At 47.8% G+C, this 20,949-nt stretch overlaps 1 protein-coding gene across 9 annotated transcripts in view; it reads right to left on the bottom strand.

The window, feature by feature from the left end:
- The window catches only part of GDAP1L1 (ganglioside induced differentiation associated protein 1-like 1), a 38,367-nt gene that overhangs the window by 4,696 nt on the left and 12,722 nt on the right, over nucleotides 1-20,949 (bottom strand). For 5 of the 9 annotated variants that reach the window (XM_015563923.1, XM_015563924.1, XM_015563927.1 and 2 more), the window contains 4 exons: nucleotides 9,733-9,925; nucleotides 8,464-8,637; nucleotides 2,974-3,071; nucleotides 2,070-2,184 (listed from right to left, as the gene is read on the bottom strand). In XM_015563923.1, coding sequence (XP_015419409.1) covers nucleotides 2,070-2,184; nucleotides 2,974-3,071; nucleotides 8,464-8,637; nucleotides 9,733-9,925 — 580 coding nt within the window. Of the gene's footprint in view, nucleotides 1-2,069; nucleotides 2,185-2,973; nucleotides 3,072-8,463; nucleotides 8,638-9,732; nucleotides 9,978-16,252; nucleotides 16,652-20,949 lie in introns of those variants that run through there. The other 4 variants (XR_001513856.1, XM_006763766.2, XM_015563928.1 and 1 more) reach the window with 3 other exon arrangements.

Here is a 20,949-nt window from a genome sequence, read left to right as displayed (position 1 = left end):
TTAAAAACATAAATCATTATGGGCTGAATTGTGTCCCTCCAGAATTCATATGTTGAAGTTTTAACCCCCCAGGATCTCAGACAGTGGCTGTATTTGGAGAAACAGTCTTTAAAGAAGTAAGTTTGCCCTGGCTGGGTAGCTCAATTGGTAAGAGCGTCATCCCGATACGCCAAGGTTGTGAGTTCAATCCCGGGTCAGGGCACATACAAGTATCAACCAATGAATGCGTAAGTAAGTGGAACAACAAATCGATGTTTCTCTCTTTCTTTCTCTCTCTCCCCCTTCCTCTCTCTCCCCCAAATCAATAAATAAAAATAAAATAAAGAAGTAAGTTAAAATGAGGCTATTAGGGTGGGTCCTAGTCCAATCTAGCTGGGGTCCTCATAAGAGGAGGACATTTTGCTGTGCAGACACCAAGGGCACGTCCACAGAGGAAAGACCATGTGAAGACACAGCAAGATGCAGCCATTTGTAAGCCCAGTAGAGAGGCCTCAAAAGAAACTGAACCCCAGAAGAAACCAACACCTTGATCTTAGACTTCTAGCTCCAGGTTCATGAGAAAATAAGTAGGTCTGTTGTTTAAGCCATCCAGTCTGTGGTATTTTGTGATGGCAGTCCTAACAAATTAATGGATAAATATATGAAATACACCTGAGAATTAAGCTCACCCAGTGAGAATGGCAGAGCTGGGGCTTTGCCCCTAAGCACTCTTCTGTACTGGCTCCCTCAGCACCCTCTCTGACAGAACTGAAAAAGTTCCTCCTGGAGGGATGTATTACTGTCCTCTCTTAGCCATACCATACTTTTTTCTAGAGGGGATTTAAGGCAGCTGGCTTCATTACACATGACAATGTCCCTGTTGAGGACTTTAGGGACCCGTGTGTGCTTTGTGCTCAAGGCCTCAGTTGTGAGATGCTGGAAGAACACTGGACCCATTAAGAGGGAACCTGTGCTTGCCCTAACTATGCTGTTTAAAAGCTGTGTGCAAGTCACCCTGAACAAGTCACTTCGTTTCTCTGAGCCTTAGTTTTCTCATCTGGAGAATGTACACGTCTTTAGCTGTCATATGTTCTTAAACTACTGTGCTCCCGGCACTTTACTGTGTGCTTTTACTTTTTACAAGAGTCCAACGAGGTGGGGTTAACATAAGTTGCATTTTTATCATCCCATTTTACAGGTGAGGAGACTGAGGCTCCAATAGGGAAAATAACCTGTCCAAGTCACACAGTACAGGCAGCAAAGGTGGAACTCTAACTCAAACCTGTCTGACTCTAAACTTATCTTCTAGGTCACTGTGCTCCTAGTAGAAGTGTGTGTGTGTGTGTGTGTGTGTGTGTGTGTGTGTGTAGCTGTAACTGTAGCAGCACTATTGCACAGGCTCCATAAATTGCATAGTTGAAGAGACAAGACTAAGTCTGTCTAAAAGAGAGCAACGGGGAGGTCCAGAATAAAATCTGAAGAAGAGCTGTGGCAAAGATGTTATGCAAGAGGAAAAAGGGGAGGGTGGATAGGGTCCTCCAGGCTGGAAGTACTGCAGGAGCAAAGGTATGGAGGTGGGAATGAAGCTGGTCTGCTCAGGATCCAGAGAAGAGAGCCACTTGAGAACAGAAAGAGTCAAGGTCAGAGAGTCTGGGCAAGCCTGAATGTCTGGCTGCAGCACAAAGAAGCCATAATATTCATCTCTGATCAGGGGGAAGTCACCATCACCATCATCATCTTCACCAACCTTCATTAAATACCTATTGTGAGCTAAGTGATCTAAGCACTCTAAATGTATTATTTTATGTAATTTCTCATCATTTATCTTAGGTAGGTCTTATTACTGTCCTCATTTTACATGTGGAAACTGAGATCCAGGGAGGTGAAGTATCTGAACCATGGTCACTCAACTAGTAAGTAGCCAAGCTAAGACTTAAACCTAGGTCTGCCTGACTCCGTGGCCCATGATCCTAACCCTGGGAGGGGGTCCTCTGAAATCTTTAGGAAAAAAAGAAGCTGGACTGGTCAAGGTCAGGGTGGGGAAGAGTGGATGGGCAGCAGCACCCACCTACCCCAGGGCTGGTACCCACCCTCATTCTCAAGTTTCCTCTTCTCCAGCTCGGCTTCTATCTGGTCCAGCACCATGGCCAGCTCCCCAAGGATCTTCTTCAGGTAACTCACATCATCATGCTCCAGGATCTTGGCCTAGGAGCAGGGTAGGCAGGAGCCAGAGAAGCTGAGTTGGCCTCAATAGAGCTGGGATGACCAGCTCTGCAAATCCAATCTCCAAATATCCCCTCAAGAGTATAGGATGCCCACTGTTATCATAGCACCCTCAGCTGGAGCTCACCATATTCCTGTAAGCTTGGCTGTCCTGCCCAGATCCCTTGCATGGGCTGGTACTCTCATACACCAGCTGCTATGAAGGTTGGTTGATAGTGGCTCATAGCTGACCCTTCTTCAGAGAACTGCTCTTGGCCAGTGAGGAGGTGCCCAGAAATACTTGGAAGGTTATCCCACACCCTTTCAACCCTTCAACCCCCCACCAGGCAATCTGTAGCCAATGGCTGACTGATATAAGGGTATAAAAGGCTGGCCCCTGGCCTCAAGGGGGATTGACCTTGTGGTGCCATTTATGCTGTCCAGAGCTCCCTGTGGGAATAGATGAACTTGGTCCTTTCCTCTTGTCCATCCCTCCCATCCTTCTGAGTTCTCCTCAGAACACTCCCTCAGTACCCAAGAACCTCTGTCCAGTGCAGGCCCTGCTATTAAGAACACACCCAACACATGAGGAAACTGAGGCTCTAGGAGAGTGGCTTGCCCAAGGTCAAATAGCCAGTAAATGACAGAGGAGACAGGACTGGAAAAGCAAACAATGGATTTCCCATTTCATGTCACCAACTGATCCTCTACCTAGGACCAGCTTCTCCCAGTTGTTCTTCTCCATGGAAAAGATGGTGGGAAAGAGGAATGAGCAGGGCCGGAGGCACTCACCATGAGCTTCTTCTGTTTAGAAAGATAGGGCTCAGAGAGCTGGGGCTCCTCTTCATGGTCCAATTTCATGAGGTCCGTGGTGGCGTTGGCTAAATGTCCTGGGGAAAGAACAGGAAAGGTCCTGTCCTTCTGTTACTCAGTGTACCCCACCCCTTCCCCCACAGACTTGGAATAGGTCCCATGCACACATTGGTTTGGGAAGTAACAGTATCAACAGCCAACACTTGGTAGGCACAACGGGCTGCAACACACGGATGGGTGAGATGCCACCCTGCCGGAGGCTCAGGCTAGTGGGAGAGACAGACATCTAAAGAAACCCCTATAAAACAGCATGGTCAATCTGTAATGAAGAGTGGACAGAATGCCGTGGGACCCAGAGAGCCGCCTGCCTGGGGGACAGGCGTCAAGAAACCTCACTGAGGAGGCCACTCTATTCTTGGGGATGAGCAGGAGTTTGTCAGGCATGAATATAATGCTAAACTTGGAAAAACTCCTACATCAGTGTGTCCCCAAAACCCCTTCTGTAGTGAGGAAACAGGTTCTGAGGGGCTAAATAATGTTCCGCACACATGAATAACAAGCATGTTTTGAAAATGGGTCTGCCTGATTCTTGGTCTAGTGTTCATTCATTGAACCCCTACAAGGAAAAACTGTAAGAGTGTCTTGAAACTTCCACCTATGGTGAGGCAACTTCCCCGAAGATTAAGGTACTCGATGACCCATCTTTCCTTGGAAAACTGACCTTGATGCCAAAAAGGCAAGTGTGAAAGAAAGTAGGTCAATGATGGGAATTCAAGCCAGTATTTTGAGAATTATCCTTAATGGGAGAAAGGTAGTGTCCTATAATCTAACTTTGAAAATTTTTAACGTTGAAAGTGTAAACTATGAACTATGGGTTTTACAAGAGGAGGTGGAAATATTAAGTGGGATAAGATCTTGGGTCTGTTCCCTTATTGGGGCAGGATTCTCTGGAATTCTTGGTCAATAAGTCTTGGACATGGTAGATCAAGCATGTGGTGGCACCCCAATCCTGCTCTGCCCCTTCCCCTGGGCCCCAACTCAATTTGGACATCCTTGGGCTTCTTGAAGACATCCTGGCCCGACCAATCTCATCATCTTCCCTGCATTCTCCCCAGATTGCAGCATCCCCCCACACACGAAGCAAAGCCAGATGCCTAAGGATTGTCCTCAACCCCTCCATCTCCCTCCTCCCCACACCAAATCAGCCCAGGTGCTGTTGATTCTTCACCTTAATATTTTTCATACTTACCTTCTCCCTTTCAACCTTTCACTCTCCCTGTTAATCTTTTGCTTGGATGATTATGATTTACCCCTGTCACCTGCACTTTCTCCACTCTAAGCCCTTTCCCACTCTGGCAGGGACATCTTCCTCAAAACGCAGTTGATCATGCCACTCCCTACTTAAAACCCATCCCAGGCTCCTCACTGCCCTCAGATAATGTCCAAGCTCCTCAACTGGTCTTAAAAGACCCAGCAGGATTGCCATAGACCAATTCCAGCATGTCATAATTTTAAGAGTTTCATCAAAAGGTTGATGAGACTTGGGGACTCAACAGGGTTGAGTCACACATGTAGTCACCATCTGGGAATGGCTAAAGGCATTTCCCCAAACCTGAATAGGAAACTGATTGTGGCTGCCAGACAGTTAAAGGGCATCTTAATCTACATGTAAGTGTATTATCTCCACCTTGCCTTAGGACAAATTGTGTTAATAAAAGCAAGGGTCCTAGACAAGGAGGCACTCTTCAGTTCCTTTAGCTGAAGGTCCTCTGACCCCCCAATGCCTTTCAAAATTATATCTCGTCTCCGGACTCTTTATTAGTCTCTGGATTCCTATGTCATCTACGCGCAGCCCCTTTTCCAGATTCCTGAACCCTTCTTGATGCTGGGACATGAACCCCGGCATAAATGGATGCCCGAAGTGGGACAAGACCACCAACAATACAGGATCCACTTCTTCTCCCCACATTGACTCCATCTTTCACTGAGCTCCCCCAACTGTCCCTATCTCCAGATGGTAACATTTTAGCCACTCTACTAGTAAATACTTAACATTTCCTGAATGTGCCTGGCCATTTCAAACCTCCAGGCCATTGCTCACATTCTTCTTCCTCCCAGAATAGTCTTCTGTATTCCTGAAAATCCCCTTCCAGATACAGCATAAGACCACCTCTTCCATGAAGCCTTTCCTGATTTTCTAGGAAAACTGATCACTCAGTGCCTTAGTCATCCAGTGTATGTGGTGCAGGTTTCTGCCAGAGAATGCAGACACACTACTCAGAGCTGCCACGCACAATTCCATTCACACTGTCGTCTATGAGAAAAGTGCCCCCTGGATTGTGCAGTGCACAACCTGTTCTGCTGCACATGGAGATTTGATGCTCATGTACTTATCTCTGGATGTTTGTGTCTCCCACTAGAATCTGAGCTTCTGGAAAGAAGTGGCTATGTCAGATTTATCTCTGTTCTCTTAAAACCCAGCGCAGACCTGGTACAGAAAGAGCTCAGTGAGTGTTAAATGAATAAAGGAAGGAATGAATGAATGAATGAATGAATGAAATGATTAAGTAAATGGGTATACAAAAATTGTTAAATTTCTGACTTCTGAGATTTCTCCATTCACTACCCTTCTCCTGGCCTGATAAAAACCCAATAAACACATTCCCAGGTCTTTCTACTTTGGGGCTATATTAAACCTCATTGATGTTTTATGAATTTGAAGGTCAAGTACAGCATCTTCTCTCTTGATAGTCACTGGGGTTGCCCTATGGCTCTCTTCAGACACCAGGGGGATAGACCAGGCCAAGGGAAGACCTTGGACTTTTGTATCCTGTGATGTCTCTCCACCCCTCTCCAGCTGAGCTGGAGCCCTGGGATCCTTTCAGCCTCTTCAAAGGAGGAAGCAGGCTTGGCCTGCTCTGGACACCCCCACAATGCCTTCTAGGTACCTCCAAATGGCCCAGAGTAGGAAGGGGGAGCACCTCCAGCCTCCAGAAACACTTAGGACTACCTCTGCCTAGTCCAGGCCACTATCATTGCTCACCTAGCTGACAGTCAGGACCTCCTGACTGCTCTGCCCATTCTCAGTTGGGTGATCTTTGTAAAATGCGGATCCAATCATGTCACTTCCCATCACTGTTTCTCCACTCACTGCTCTTTGGATAAAATTCCAGTTCTGCCAGACCTGCTCCTCAGACTCACACTATCATCCTTGGGCTATACTTCAACCACATTGAACTTCCTTCGGTTCCCAGAACACACCATGCCCTCTCCTACCCTTGAATCTGAAAGGACTCTCCTTCTCCTTCCCCTTTTAACTTATCCTTGGGTGTGGGTCATCCCTGGACATTGCTGCATTTCAGAATCCTCCATGACCCCAGTGGTTGGGATGGGCATCTTCTATGCTCCCACAGCCTCCTTATCAAACAGTTTGGTTTTGAACAGATTATGCATACATACTTGTTTAAAAATTCTAACAACATTAAAGAATGTTGTGTGAAGAGTAACTCTCCTCTCATTCTGTAGTCCCTTATTTCCACTCCCCCAAAGCAAGCACTACTGGCAACTTCTCATGCATCCTTCCAGAAATACTCCTTATTTTGCAAGCACTTGTGCATCTAATTTAACCTCTTTCTAAATATGCTAAATAGCACACTGATTTTTTTTCCCTTTCACGTTTTTTAAAAAATATATTTTATTGATTTTTTACAGAGAGGAAGGGAGAGAGATAGTTAGAAACATTGATGAGAGAGACACATCGATCAGCTGCCTCCCGCACATCTCCTACTGGGGATGTGCCCGCAACCCAGGTACATGCCCTTGACCGGAATCAAACCTGGGACCCTTCAGTCCGTAGGCTGACACTCTGTCCACCGAGCCAAACCAGTTTCGGCTCCCCTTCACTTTTTTTCCCTACTCTCTAATACATCTTAGCATTCCATATGCTTCTTTATTTTTTTTAAACAGCTGCACAGTATTCTATTGTGTGAGAGGTCTAGAATTTATTTACCCAGTTCCCAACTCATGGACAACTGGGTTACTTCCATCCTCTTGCGAGCACTTCCTATACTGCAATGAATATCCATGTACATACTTCTTGGCGCACACACCCAAATGTAACTGCAAGATAATCTCCAAGATCTGGTCCTTTCTATGTTTGATATAAAGGGTCAGACTGTCCTGGAGAAGTTGTTCAAATTTACTTATCCCACACTAAGGAGTCCAGGAAAGGGTATAATTACCTGGTCATTTGTCTTTCTGCTTCCATGGAACTGTGACCCTGGGAGGATAGAAGCTATGTCTGTCCTCATCTGTCCTAAGCCCCTGGCCCAGGGTTTGGGTAATAAAAAAACCTCACAGCCGAAACCAGTTTGGCTCAGTGTATACAGCGTCGGCCTGTGGACTGAAAGGTCCCAGGTTCGATTCTGGTCAAGGGCATGTACCTTGGTTGCGGGCACATCCCTAGTGGGAGATGTGCAGGAGGCAGCTGATCGATGTTTCTTTCTCATCAATGTTTCTAACTCTCTATCTCTCTTCCTTCCTCTCTGTAAAAAATCAATAAAATATATTTAAAAAATAAAAACCTCACAAATATTTTTGATTGAATGGGGATGGGACAATATAGATAAATCCTGAATCTTGTTCAAAGATGAGCTTGAGTTCCACAATCTGCCCCCTTCCCACCTTTAAACATTAAACTTATTCCTTTCAGAGGGGGTGACCATTTACTGGGCACCTATCATCTACTTCGAATTATCATGCTTTGTCTGTCTGTAGGACCCCATGGTTTCTGCACAGAGCCTGGACAAAAGTCTGTAAACACTTGTGGATGGGTACTCTGATTTAATCTAACCCCCATTTACTGGATGCTGGAAACAAAAGGATGAACTAGGCCATGGGCACGTCCAGGCTACCAGCACATGGGTGATGCTTGAATTAGAAATCAGAAACCCTATAGGGGGCCTTGCCATATCTGGGCAGCCTTCCTTGGTGGTGCCAACACTGATGTCACTCAATGCTGGGCCACCAACCATAGCCCTGACCTCCCTGGGCCCCAACCCTAGGTGTCTGGAGCTGGGACTCCTGTGGGGAGGTGCCCAATTTTCCATGAACAATAGACAAAATTCTAGGGAGATAAACAGCCTTGTAGCCTCTGTATGGGATGGCAGGACAAGAGTAGGGGGCAGGAGATGGGAATGAGAGACAGAGACCGCAATAGAGGGAGAGACATTCAGTGTAATACAGGGTGAATGAGATGGAAGGCCAGAGAGATGTAGAGAAAACGAGTGAGAGAGAGAGAGACCCAGAGAGATTAACTGAGACAGAAAGGGACAGAGAGAGGAGAGAAGGAGGGAAAAGGAGAGTAAGATACACCAGTGAGAGCAAGAGGAGAAGGATTCCCATTGAAAGGGAGCAGGCGGGCAATGAAGGGGGTCAGCAAGGGACTGGTGCACTGCCCCGGGCACTCACTGCGGATCTCAGCCGTGGCGTACTTGGGGATCATGGAGTCGGTGGTGAGCTCGGGGTGCAGGATGCAGCCGTGTGTGTAGGCGTCCATGGGCAGTGAGTCCAGCAGCTCGCGGTACTGCAGCACCCGTGCGTGCTGTGGGCTGCCCGCCTCGGGCATCAGGGCTACCACGTGCTCTGCGAGACACAGCCGGGGCTGGACCAGGGGCATGAGGCCCGACTCGGCCACCTGCCCCTGATTCAGAGAGGCCAACCTCTGGCACCCCAACTTCCAACCCCAGCATCCTGGAAATCCAAAATGTTGTGGCCCAGAGGTCCGCGGCCCACACCCTTTCCCGGACTCCTTGAGATACAGTCCTCATCCAGTTGACAGGGGATCCTAGTGGTCCAGCCCACCACCCCTCCTCACTGGAGACCTCCAAGCTGTCCTCTGAGGGGCAGGCGGGAGCCTGGGCTCCTGACTGCCAGCCTTCAACAGAAGCTGGAAACCTGGACGTTTAAAATGCAACTCTCTTTGATTTTTATTGTTAATGCTCGAGGATATTTTTCCATTGACTTTTAGAGAGAGTAGAGGAGAGAGGCAAAGAGAGAAATATCAATGTGAAAGAAAGCACATCGATTAGATCTCCTTGATTTTTAAATGTTGGCAACTAATTCATATTCTTTTTAAACTGTGCGTGTCTGGTCCCTGATCCCCTCTCAGCTGCTGTTTGCAGCCTCCACTGTGGGCTGTGAGCTCCTGAACCGAAGCAAGGCCAGAGGGAGGGAGGGAAGGGGACATAGGATTCTATGGGGTTCTGGGGTGTCAGCCCTATTCTTGTCTGTAAGGTTCTGGGATATCTGGGCCCATGTCTGTGGGCTTCCTGGGAGTCCACGGCCCTGACTATGCTTATAGGTTTCAGGGGGCTGGGTCTGCTGGTGCCCTGGCATCCTTGGGAGATCTCTACCCTGACTGTGGGGACTGTTCATGCCCGAGGGGATCCCAAGGGTCTGTGGCCATGCCTGTGATTCTAGAATTTTTGAGGAAGGAAGCTATAGCCCCAGAGCTTCAAGGGGAAGGGTGTCTGGACCATGCCCTTTCTCTGTAGTAGTACCAGAGTGGGGGTGTTGTGGAGATCTGTGGCTATGCAGCTCCTAGGGGTATTTGAGCCCGTGATTCATCTTGGGGGAGACTGAGCCTTGCCCATGGCTCCAGTGGGTTTCTGAAGGCTTCCCAAGGCTCTGGGGCCCCATCTGAACCTGCAGGGCCTCTGGTGGGGGTGGCAGCCATACCTCCTGTGAAGGTGCGCTCCACATAGTCGATGATCTGGTCGTAGTCACTGATGATGTTGTCGCGATGGATGATGACGGGCACCTCCTCACCCAGGTTGAGCCGCATGAACCAGGGCTCCTTGTGCTCACTCTGAGGCAGGCTCACGTCCCGCTCCTCACATGCCAGGCCCTTCTCTGCAATCACCAGCCGCACCTACAGGGGCCAGGGTCAGAGCGGGGAAGGCAGGTGGACACACAGGGACACTCTGCCCAGGTGGGATTGGGCATGTGGGGAGGGAGGTCAGAGGTCACACACAGGAGGGGACACTGTTTCTTCCAGGCCATTCTTGGGCCCCTGGGTAGGGGGACTATCTCCCAGGGGCCTAGGGCCTGGTGGTTATGGGGCTGGGTTTCACAGCTGGGCATACCTGGGGATAAAATTCCTGGCTCTGCTGTGTTTGAGCAGATTCCTTAAACTTTCTGAGCTTCAGTCTCCTTATTTGCAAAATGGAAGTATTAATAGTACCAATCCAGTGTCTGGTGTATAGATGGCACTCAATTCCCAATTATCATTATCATGATTGGACTCTCAACCTGGTCTCCAGGGGTGGAGTCGGCCAGGAAATTTGCAGAAATTCTTATCATCAGCAGCTAAATTTTTCAAATTATTTGAGGAAAAAAAGAACTTGCCAATATCTATCGAGCCCTTTACTGTCCCCAAATACCTTTCCCATCTGGTTGCTGGATGCTCATAGTAGCCTCTCAGAAGAGGGCAGAGCAGGGACTATCTTATTTTTACTGATAAGAAAACGAAAGGCCAGAGAGAATAAGTAACTTACCCAAAGTCACACAGCAATTTAGTGGCAGACCTAAACCTGCGAGCAATGGTTCTTGACCCTCCAGACCAGTGCTCTCTGCCCTGTGGGCTCCTTCCAGGGAATCCTGGATCTGCCCCCTCCTTAGCTTTTCCCCTATGTCTCCAGAGGGTCCCAGACAAACATTTGAGCTGGTAGAAGCTAATGGAGAGCCTTGAAGTAGGGGCATGTCCTAAACCAGCCCAAAATTTCTGAGCTGGAAAACAGCAATCACCTCGTCCAAATGTCCCCTTTCTGTTGACTGAGACTCAGAAAGAAGGCTGGACTTACCCAAGGCCTCCCCCCCGCCCCGCGCCCCCACACAAAGATGGCAAGTGCCTCCACCCATCCTGAGCATCAAGCATCAGTGTCCCACAGCCAATAGGAAGCTCTGGGAACTGGGCATCCCCAGCCTCCCTCCCTGATGTCCGGAGTTAAAGACCCAGAAGACACAGCATGGGGTCATGTTCCGAATGTTGGGCTGGGTGCCAGACTGTGTCAATTCAAATCCCTATAGCACTTACTTGCTGAACTTGGCTTTACAAATAGTTTTACATCTGTGTGCCTCAGTTTCCTCACCTGACCAATGGGAGTCCCAATGGCAATTCCCTCAGAGGACTGTTGTGCGAATTAGATAATTAGTTCCTGTGGAACAGTGCCTGGCATACAGTAGAGGTAATGTATCTTAGCTACTTGCATTGGACTAGGTTTTGAAGGCAGACAGACATGGACTTAAAACCTGGTTCTGTTGTTTATTTGCTGTGTGACTTTGGGCAAGTCACTGTACCCCTCTGATCAGTTTCTGTGAAATGAGGAATGTAATCCACTTCAAGGCTGGCTCAAGGTGGAGATGTGGGTAAAGTCCCAGACAGGAGGTTAATACATGGTTTTTAACATCACTGATATCACACACACACACACACACACACACACACACACACACACACACCACACAACTCCTGGTTATGTCTTAAGAGTGCTTCATGCCCCATGCTCACCGCTAACACGAACACCCCCTTCTGTTTAGTGAACTGTGGGGAGGGAGAGGTAATTGGCACCGAAACTCACAACACTCATTCACAAATTCATTTGCTGCCTTAGCCAGAGCAGGTCCTGCAGATGGCACTGGGAGGCAGGCTCTCAAATCCTCACCCTGGCTCTGCCATGTCAATGCTGTGTGACCTTAGAGCTATCACTGCCCCTTCCTGAGCCGCCTCTTTCTCATTAGTAAAACAAGGGGCTGCAGACCTGCAGGGAACTGACACTACATTCAGACCACGCAGGAGACAGGCTGTGGGAGGGAACTGCTGGGTCTGTCTGAGAAGGGGAGGAACCGTGGCAGAGAGTGAGCACCCGGGGGTGTATCTGTTGGGTCTGGGTGTGTTAGTGTGTGTGCCTGAGCGTGAGTAGCAACTGTGTGAATGAACAAATGTGTGTGTGTGTCTCTGTGTGCATGTGTGTATATGGATGAGTGTACCAGTAAGTGTGAGTCTTCAAGTATTATATGAACACGTGTGCATTAGTGTGGACAGGAGTGAGTATACATGAGTGAGAACGCCTGTGTATGTGTACATTTGAGCTCATGGGCAGTGACTGCCCTGGAGAAGCCCCAGAGTGGTTGAGGCTGGAGTTTGACTGAAGCCAAACCGCCCCGTTCCCTTCTGGCCTATCCTGGCATCCTCCTACCTCGGAGGTCAGGCTCCGCCCAGTCATCCAGCTTCAGGGCCAAGCTGGGGCCTCTGAATGGATGGAAACAGAACCCAAACCAAGCCCTTGCCCTTGGCAAGTCCAGACATTTGGCCTCTGTCCTGGCAGGGCATCTGTCCTGCCCTGAGATTCCAGTGAGGGTGCCAGGTGGGGCTGCTGCCTGGGAAGGGGACTATCTTTAGAGGCGTAACAGTCCTGCTTGGAGCTGCCTCAGGTCACATGGGCAAGCGGCCAAGGAGACTTTCTCCTTTAGCTGAGTTGAAGGCCAGAGCCCACGCGCCATCCTGCAGGGGAGGGGAGGCAGGAGGAAGCCAGGCCCAGAGGAAGGGCATGCAGTCGCCAAGGCCATCTGCCATCTCTGCCTCCTGGGGGCCGGAGCAGACTTAGGTGGTCACCACTCAGTGTGACCAGACATCAGCCATCTCTGGGCAAATTCTCTTCATTGTCATGGTCAGGCACTGTCCCCCCGCACCAAGCCCTTGTTTCTGAGGCAACTGTGATGGGTTGAATTGGTGTCTCTTCCCAGGCATTTAGTTGCTGTGTGATTTTGCAAAAGACACTTAGAGTCTCTGAGCCTTAGTTTATTTATCTCAAATACCTTGCTTTTAAATTAATAAATTTTATATTTTAAAGCAGTTTTAGGTTGACAGAATCAAATACCTTTTTTATAAAAAAAAAAAGTAACACCTATGGCTTATAAATTCATCACTTTCCAACACTTATTTATCAAGTGCCTACTCTGTGCTAGGTCTTGTTCTAAGTATGGGAGACTCAGCAGTGAACAAGGATCTCTGTCCTCAGGAAGCTGACATTCTAGTGGGAGAAGACAGATAAGCAGTTAATATGATAGGATATCATATTAAAAGATGGTGAGTGCGACAGAAAAAAGAAAAAATACATCAGGGTAAGAATTGGGGATGTCAGGGTACAATGGAGACAGGTGATCATTTTAAATAGGGTAATCCATTGGGGCAGCCTCTTTGAGAAGGTGACCTTTGAGCAAAGGTTTGAATGAAGTGAGGCAGTGATCCACACAGGGATCTGGGGAAGACTGTTCCAGGCAGAGGGACAGACAGTGCTAAGGCCCTGGGGTGGGAGCATGTCTGCAGTGTTTGAAAAGGATGTGTGGGAGGAGGCCAGTGTGGCTGGAGCAGGGTGGACGGGGAAGAGGACAGAAAGGACCATGCACAGGGGCTTATAATTGAGACTCCCAGGCCCAGGGGTCTAAGAATAAACTTAGAGAATCCTTAAACTAGGATGGAAATATTACATGTTTATTTTCAGTAATCTCAAACTGACATGTAGCTTTTTCTTCCGTTATGAGTGTAGGCGATAAAGGATGGTAGTGTTAGCATGCCTGGAATATTGTCAGCCCTACGAGTCAGATATCTTCATAACTTCACAGTTGTGCCAGTTACACTTATCACGACTTCAGTATCACAGCTGCTATCAGTCCTGCCACTAGACTGTGTTATATAATGGGTTAATATAGAAACATGTCATTACATAACAAATTTGTTTTAAAAATATGTCAATAGCTGCACTTCAATACAATTGGTTTCCCTTCTAACCCAATGATTCTGTGTATATCATTTTATTCAGTTAAAAGCATTATTCTGAGAAAGGTCCAGGGGCTTCCCCTGACTGATGAGGGGTCCATGACCCAAGCAAAGTTAGGATCCTACAGTCGGGCCTGAGGCCATAATGAGGACTCGGGCTTTTTCCCGGAGGGACCTGGGGAGCCACTACAACAGTGGTTCTCAACCTTGGCTGCACATTAGAATCACCTGGGAATCTTTTTAAAATCCTGATTTCTGGATTCTAATGTGCAGCCAAGGTTGAGAACCACTGCACTACTAGCTTCTGAGCAGAAGAGTGAGATAGCAGTTTTCACCTGTGGGCCTCCTGCGGGTGGGGTAAATGGTCAAGTGCAGCAATATGGACATAGCTGGGGGTCAGTGCCCAAGAGCTTGAAAGGCAAAGGAAGAGGTCATTTACTTCCCTGCTGCCACATCTGGGAGGGGGCTTCTGGGAGACCTGCTCCATCTTGGGTGTCAGGACTAGCCCATGGCAGGACCCAGACCTGGGCCTATTACTCCTGGCAGGGGCTCCCCACAAGTACATCTAAGACAAGGGCAAACTCTGAGAGGACGAGGACAATCTTGAACCAGGCTCTCATACTATCCCTCTGTCCCCCATCCAGTTCCCACCACTGGCTCCTGAGGTTCTGGGTGGGAGGAGATTCTAACACCTGGAGATCAGGCTGATTCATCTCCAAACCCCTAACAACCTGCAGAGAGCCTGGCACACAGTAGGTGTTCACCATGCATGTATAAAACTTATGGACGAGTCCCAGTGGGGCCTTGGTTAATGTGACCTCTCCTGTACCTAGTACTTTATCGACATCCTAACACCTATTAGTAACAGAACCTGACTCCACGCCAGGCACTGCTGTCAGCACTTTTTGTGCATCATCTCATTTCACCATCAAAATAGCCCTCTGATGAAGGTACTGCCATTAGCTCCATTTTACAGATTATAAAACTGAGACTTTGGAGAGACAAGTGACTTGTCCAAAGTCCCATAGCAAGTTACTGGGGACGATGGTAATCCCACTAGAGATTGTATGGCCTCAGAGTCTATACCCTAAACTGGGATCACTCAAAGGAAGACCGTGGACCTACAATAGGGCCTGAAGCCATGATGAGGACTCAGGCTTTTTCCCGGAGGGACCTGGGGAGCCACTACAAGCTTCTGAGCAGAATGGTGAGATTGCGGTTTTCACCTGTGGGCTTCATCAGCATCACCTGGCAGCTTGTTAGACAGGCAGTACATTGGGTCCCACGCCAGAACGACTGAGTCAGAATCTCTGGGGTGGGACCCAGCAGTCTGTGCTTTAACCAGGGTCATGCAGCGATTCCAATGCACGACCAAGTTTGAGCAGTGCCATTCTAGAACAGTAGGCACACTGCCTCTTCAACAAACCTCTCAGCAACCCCCAGAGGGGTTGGAATTAAAGTAGCTATCATTATTATCCCATTTTCCAGAATATAAAACTGAGCCTTGACCAACACTCAAACCCAAATCTTTTGGTTCCAAGGCCCGTTTTCTTTATAGAATCCGTTTCTCCATCTGGGAAATGAGTGAATGGAACAAAAGGATCTTCCAGGGACAAGCAATGGGACCTAAATGCTGGGCCCTGACCATGGTGCTGAATCCATGCCCCACAAACACGACGGTCACCCTGGGTTAGAAATTACGCCCCTAGAGGCACTCCTGTCTTACAGGCGCAGTGCTGGGCCCTCACCCCTACTCCCCCGGAAGCGGGAACCCCAATAACTCAGCACCAGGCTGTATTACCAACTGCCCCCTAGGTCCCCTGAGTCTGAGAAGTGGTTGAGAGGCTATCTGTGCCTTTAAGAACAAAACACAGCTCTACATCTGGACTGGTCTAAGAAGATGCGTTAACTCCTTCCTTCTCAAGCAAGGGGCTGGGGATGGGGGGCTATAGACAGATCCCCCAACCCCCAGGCAGAGGGGCAGAGGAACTGAAACTTGAAAGGCCTGTAGTGTCTAGGACAGCAGCTGGAAGGCCTGGCCTGCGATGGGACTACCCGGCTGGAGGCTGGATCCAGGAAGTGCTCCTCCTCCCTCCCGCAGCCGCCCCTCCAGCAGGCGGCCTTCCCAGCAGTGCCCATTCCCTTCCCCTTGCCTTTGTCTCTCTTCTCCATCCTCGAACAGATCTGGCCTTTCTGGGAGGGGAATAGGATGGATATTCCTAGAATTGGGGTCGGTGCTCCTGGCACCCAAGACAGGGCCAGTCACCTCCAGGGGGAGCAGCCCAGTGCCTCTGTCCTCTGGCCTGGAAACCCCAGATTCCACCCTCCGGTCTTACACCAGGTCCCCAGGCCCCTTAACCCCTCCCCCCAAGCCTCGGAGCCACCAGGCGCATGCAGTTCCTCTGCTTGCTCTGGCTATACCTTCTGGGAGCTGAAGGACTGGGTCCAGTGGTACAGGACCAGGCTCTCCTTGGGCCAATGGGCGGGGCTGGCCGCTTGGGGAGCGTCGGGGGCCTCCGCAGGCTTGGCTGCATCGCTCTCGAGCGCCGAGATGGGCCACCAGCTGCAGTTGGTGGGGGTCAGGTTGTTGGGGGTCGCCATGACAGCCGGGATCAGAGGGAGGAAGGAAGGAGGCTCCGGCAGCAGCAGCGCGGCTCTCTCGCGCTCAGCATCACATGGCCTCGTGGAGCCGGCCCCTCTCCTTCGCTCCCTCCCTCCCTCTCCGTGAATGTCATCACTCACCGGGCGGTAGGGGAGGCGCTAGGGGGATCCCGGGAGCTCCTTCCCTCCTCCTTCCCGTGGCCCGCCCCTGGCTCAAGAGAGACAAGCTACCAGTCCTCTCCATCAGGCTCGTGGAAGGGAGCTTGGAGCCCCGGGGAAGGAAGCCATGCCGCCCAGGTAGCTCCTATCTGGTCAGTCCCCTGCTGATAATTCCACCATGGTAAACAAATCCTGCCTCGATCTTCTAAGAAGCAAATATTTCTTTAGGAGAACTGGTGTTATAGAGATTCGTTCCTTTTATAAATTAGTGTCTGGAAATAGTTTGTCTCTCCTTGAAGCTGTTACTTTCTAACTTTTCTCCTGAAGGACCTCTAAGAGCAGAAGAAGAGAACAAACTATGGTTTATTGTGCATCCCGGCACTGTTCTAAAGGCGTTACAACCATCTACCCATCTAGCCCTCACAATAATCTGATAAGCCTCATTTTACAGAGGAGGAAACTGAGGTACAAAGCAGCTAAATGACCTTGCCCAAGGTCACGTAGCTAGTAAGTGGTGGAGTTGAGATTCTAACTCAGGCTATCTGGTTCCAAAGTCTTAGCCAATATGCTCTTGGCCATAAGACCATGAGAACATATTAATATAAACAGCAGCACAGCAAGCAGTTATCAACCCACATACTTTATATGCATCATCTCATTTCATCTGCACAATAATCACTTTTCCCAGATGAAGAAGGGGAAGCTCAGAGATGTCAATCATTGGCCTAAGGTCACATCTTCACCCCAGGAGACTGAGGCACAACCAGAGGAGCCCAAAGAAACAGAGGTTATCCTAAACATTCATGAGAACTTTATATCAAGTTCCTTAATATCCTCTTCTTCCCTTACTATAAATATTGTTGTAATTTATTTACCATTGAGCAAATAGATGCACCAGAAAAATAAGCTTCTAAGTTTCCAACCCCTCCCCCAAGTCACACTACCAAGGAGCCCTGGCCACCTCACCCTCCAGGCAGAGAAGCATGGCTCTTGAGGAATCAATGGTGTTCCTTCCACCCATTAACAAAAGTTCTGTGGCTCATGGGTTTCTCTTTTTTTCTTTGGCTGCCAAGGAAACTTGGAGCTACATTTTCTGCTAAGTCCCAGTCACCAAATTAAGCCAACCTCGTTTAGAAAATTCTCTTTTTCAACGTGTCTTGTTCAGTTTTATTGTGCAAAGAAGGATATACTGTGTCTTGAGGGAAAATTCAAATGTCTGTGAATTCAGGGGAATAAGGCTTTAGAATTTGATCAAGGTGGAAAATCTGGCCCCTGTCTGTGTCTTCCACCTGATGTATCCAGGGAGCCAGACTCAGCCTCACACTCAGTGTGTGTTCATCCCCTCAACAAATATTAATTGTGCACCCACCATGTACTAGGCACTTCAATGACACAAGAGATATAGTGATAAACAGACACTGGTCTGCTCATTGTATTTTTTCCATAGCAATACATTTTGGAAAAAGTTTCTTATCAACACAGTTCTACCCCATACTTTAAAAGATCCAACATTGTATAGATGCACCATAATAAATTGAACAACTTCTACTGATGGACATATATAGCTGTTTCTAATCTTTTGTTATTAAAAACAATGCTGCAGTGAACGTCTTTATTCATATGTATTTGTGCACATATTTGAGAATAATCTGTATGATAAATTCTTAGAAATGGAATTGCTGGATCAAAGAATATGTCTTTGCCAAAGTTCCTTCAGAAGAGGCTGTCCCAATTTATAATCCCCACTAACAGTCTATAAAAGTGCCCACTGCCCTACACCCTTGCCAACACAACATATTTTAAACATTTTAAAAAATCTATGGGTGAAGAATGGTATCTCATAGTTTTTATTTGCTTTTTGCCTTAGTATAAAAAACATTTTCAGCGCTGGCCAGTTTTCTCAGTGGTTAGACTATAGGTCCATGGACCGGAGGGTTATGGGTTTGATTCCTGGTCAAGGGCACGTACCTTGGTTGCAGGTTCCCCAGTCTCAGCAGGGGCTTGTGCAGGAGGCAACCAATTGATGTGTCTCTCTCATGTCAATGTTTCTGTCTCTGTCCCCTTCCTCCGCTCCTTCCTCCCTTCCACTCTCTAGAAATCAATGGGAAAAATATCCTCGGGTAAGGCTAAAATTTTTAAAAAATATTTTCAAACACATGAAACAGTAAACAAAAATAGCTCAATGAGCACCCATCATCTAGATATCATCATTCTAAAAACTTGCCAAATGTTTAATTTGGGGGAGAGGGTTTGAAGTATTTTGAAATAAAGTATAGGCATCATGATATTTCACTCACTAACAACTTCAGTATTACTTTATACCTAACACAGGTCATTTTCTTACATAAATCAACACATTTTTCACATTAAAAAAATAACAAGAAGGCCCTAATATCTAGTTCATAATTAAATTTATCCAGTTATACCAGAAATGAATGTCTTCATTGCTGGTTTCAACCAAGATCCAATCAAGGACCATGTGGTAAATTCTGTTTACACCTTACATCCTAGAATGGTCCTCACTCTTTTTAATTTTTTTCCCCATAACCTTGACTCATGAAGAGACTGGTCAGCTGTCTTGTACAATGCTTCACTTTAGGGAGCATTGATTGGTCATTGTGGTATGTCCTTTAACTTGTCATACTCAGCCTTGTATTTCCTATAAACTAGTACTTAGATTTAAAGGATAGATTAGATTCAAGTTAAACATTTTGGGGGCCAGAATTTAATACTTGATAGGCTGTGCTGTGTGCTTCATTTTGCCTCACTTCAGGAGGTCCATAATATCTTGTTGTTCCACTATTAACAACGCCAAGTTTGATTACTGGGTTACGGTGGTGACCACTTCTCTCCATGTTAAATGTTTATTTCTCCTCTCCCCATCAGAACTTTGTGGACATCCAGTTCCTCATCAATTGATGGTCCTTACCAATTATCAGGGATTGTAAACGATTTTCTAATTTTGTCTTTTCATTTGCATTTATCAGTTGGCATTCTCTATTTGAATTTCATTAATTATGAATGAAACTGACCATCCTTTTAAATGCTTAAAAGCCATTTACATTTCTTTCCCAGCAAATTGTCTGGGTTTCCGGGGGACCTGGGCAATTATAACACAGCATGATGAGTGCTGACTGGGGTGAGGACAGGGGTGTGGCAGAGCTGGGAAGGAACATCCAGCTTGCCCTGCCTCCTCAGGTGCTGACCGTGCCAGTCAAGGCTTTCAGGTGCAGTGGCTCTCAGTATGGGTTTCCCTGAGGAAGATGCTGAGACAAGAATTCAAAGACAAGCAATTACTTTGGGAGAGAAGGGAAATCCCGGGAAATGAGACAGGAAAGGCAGCCAAGGAAGGTGTGTTGTCAAGCAAGTTAGCACTGTGAGCAGCTGGAGCTTAATCACATAGGGAAATTCTGAGGCTGGTATAAAACACCTTGGCATTATCCCACCTGAGGAGGAAGAGAACTGGGGAATTTATATACCCAGTTGTCAGTCACTGCTGTAGGAGTGCTCCCAGAAACTTTAACTCCCCAGCAGTTCAGGCTTGTCCTGCAGTTGGCAGAGTGGGTTCCAGTGACCACAAAAAGCCTCCCGGCAATAAATATGGGTGCTAGCAGCTGGGGGTTAGCTTGTGTGCACTGAAATGGTAAATGTGTGTGTTTGTGGCACGCGGGGGGGTAGGGGGGGACCGGTGGGGCATCTATTCAGGGGCCTCCAAGCAGAGTTGCTAAGGATGAAGAGGAATTAGCTAAATGAAGAGAAGATGGGAAAGGGATGCGTGCTCCAGGCAGAGAAAGCAGGTGAAAAGGCCCAGAGGTGAGAGTGTGGATGGTATATTTGAGGGACTGACAGCTATTCATCTGGCTGGAGACAGAGGTAAGAGATGAGGCTGAGTGGTGATGCCAGGCCTGTTAAGCCACCTTTAGGAGTTATCACATGTTGAGGGTACTGGGAAGTTTTAATCAAGGAAATAACATCCAGTTTGGGTGCCAGAAATCTTAAACGGCCTTAAGTACTTATACTGACAGTCCCATGTATTAATTCACACTGGGAGCTAAATGTTCCTTCTCAGTGATGGGATTATTCATGCCGTTTTTCCATGGCAACTAGGGGTGGACTTGCCACCAAGAGGTTGCCATTGAATGTGAACTCGGCACAGTGAGATGGAAACCTCAAGGAAATATTCACTTGGGTCCACTACTGGTAGATTATAATATATGCCACTATCCTATATAATAAAAGGCCAGGGACCATAAGCATAATGACCGAAACGACTGCTCAACCAGTCGCCATGAGGTGCATTGACCACCTCTCAGTCCCTCCCTCCCTGCCACCCCACAGGCTCAGATTGCAGCATGGCA

The sequence above is a fragment of the Myotis davidii genome, unplaced genomic scaffold (assembly GCF_000327345.1).
Source record: "Myotis davidii unplaced genomic scaffold, ASM32734v1 scaffold199, whole genome shotgun sequence".
Taxonomy (NCBI): Eukaryota; Metazoa; Chordata; class Mammalia; order Chiroptera; family Vespertilionidae; genus Myotis; species Myotis davidii.
Note: the sequence above shows the minus strand (reverse complement) of the source record. Positions and strands in the feature narration are given on the sequence as shown.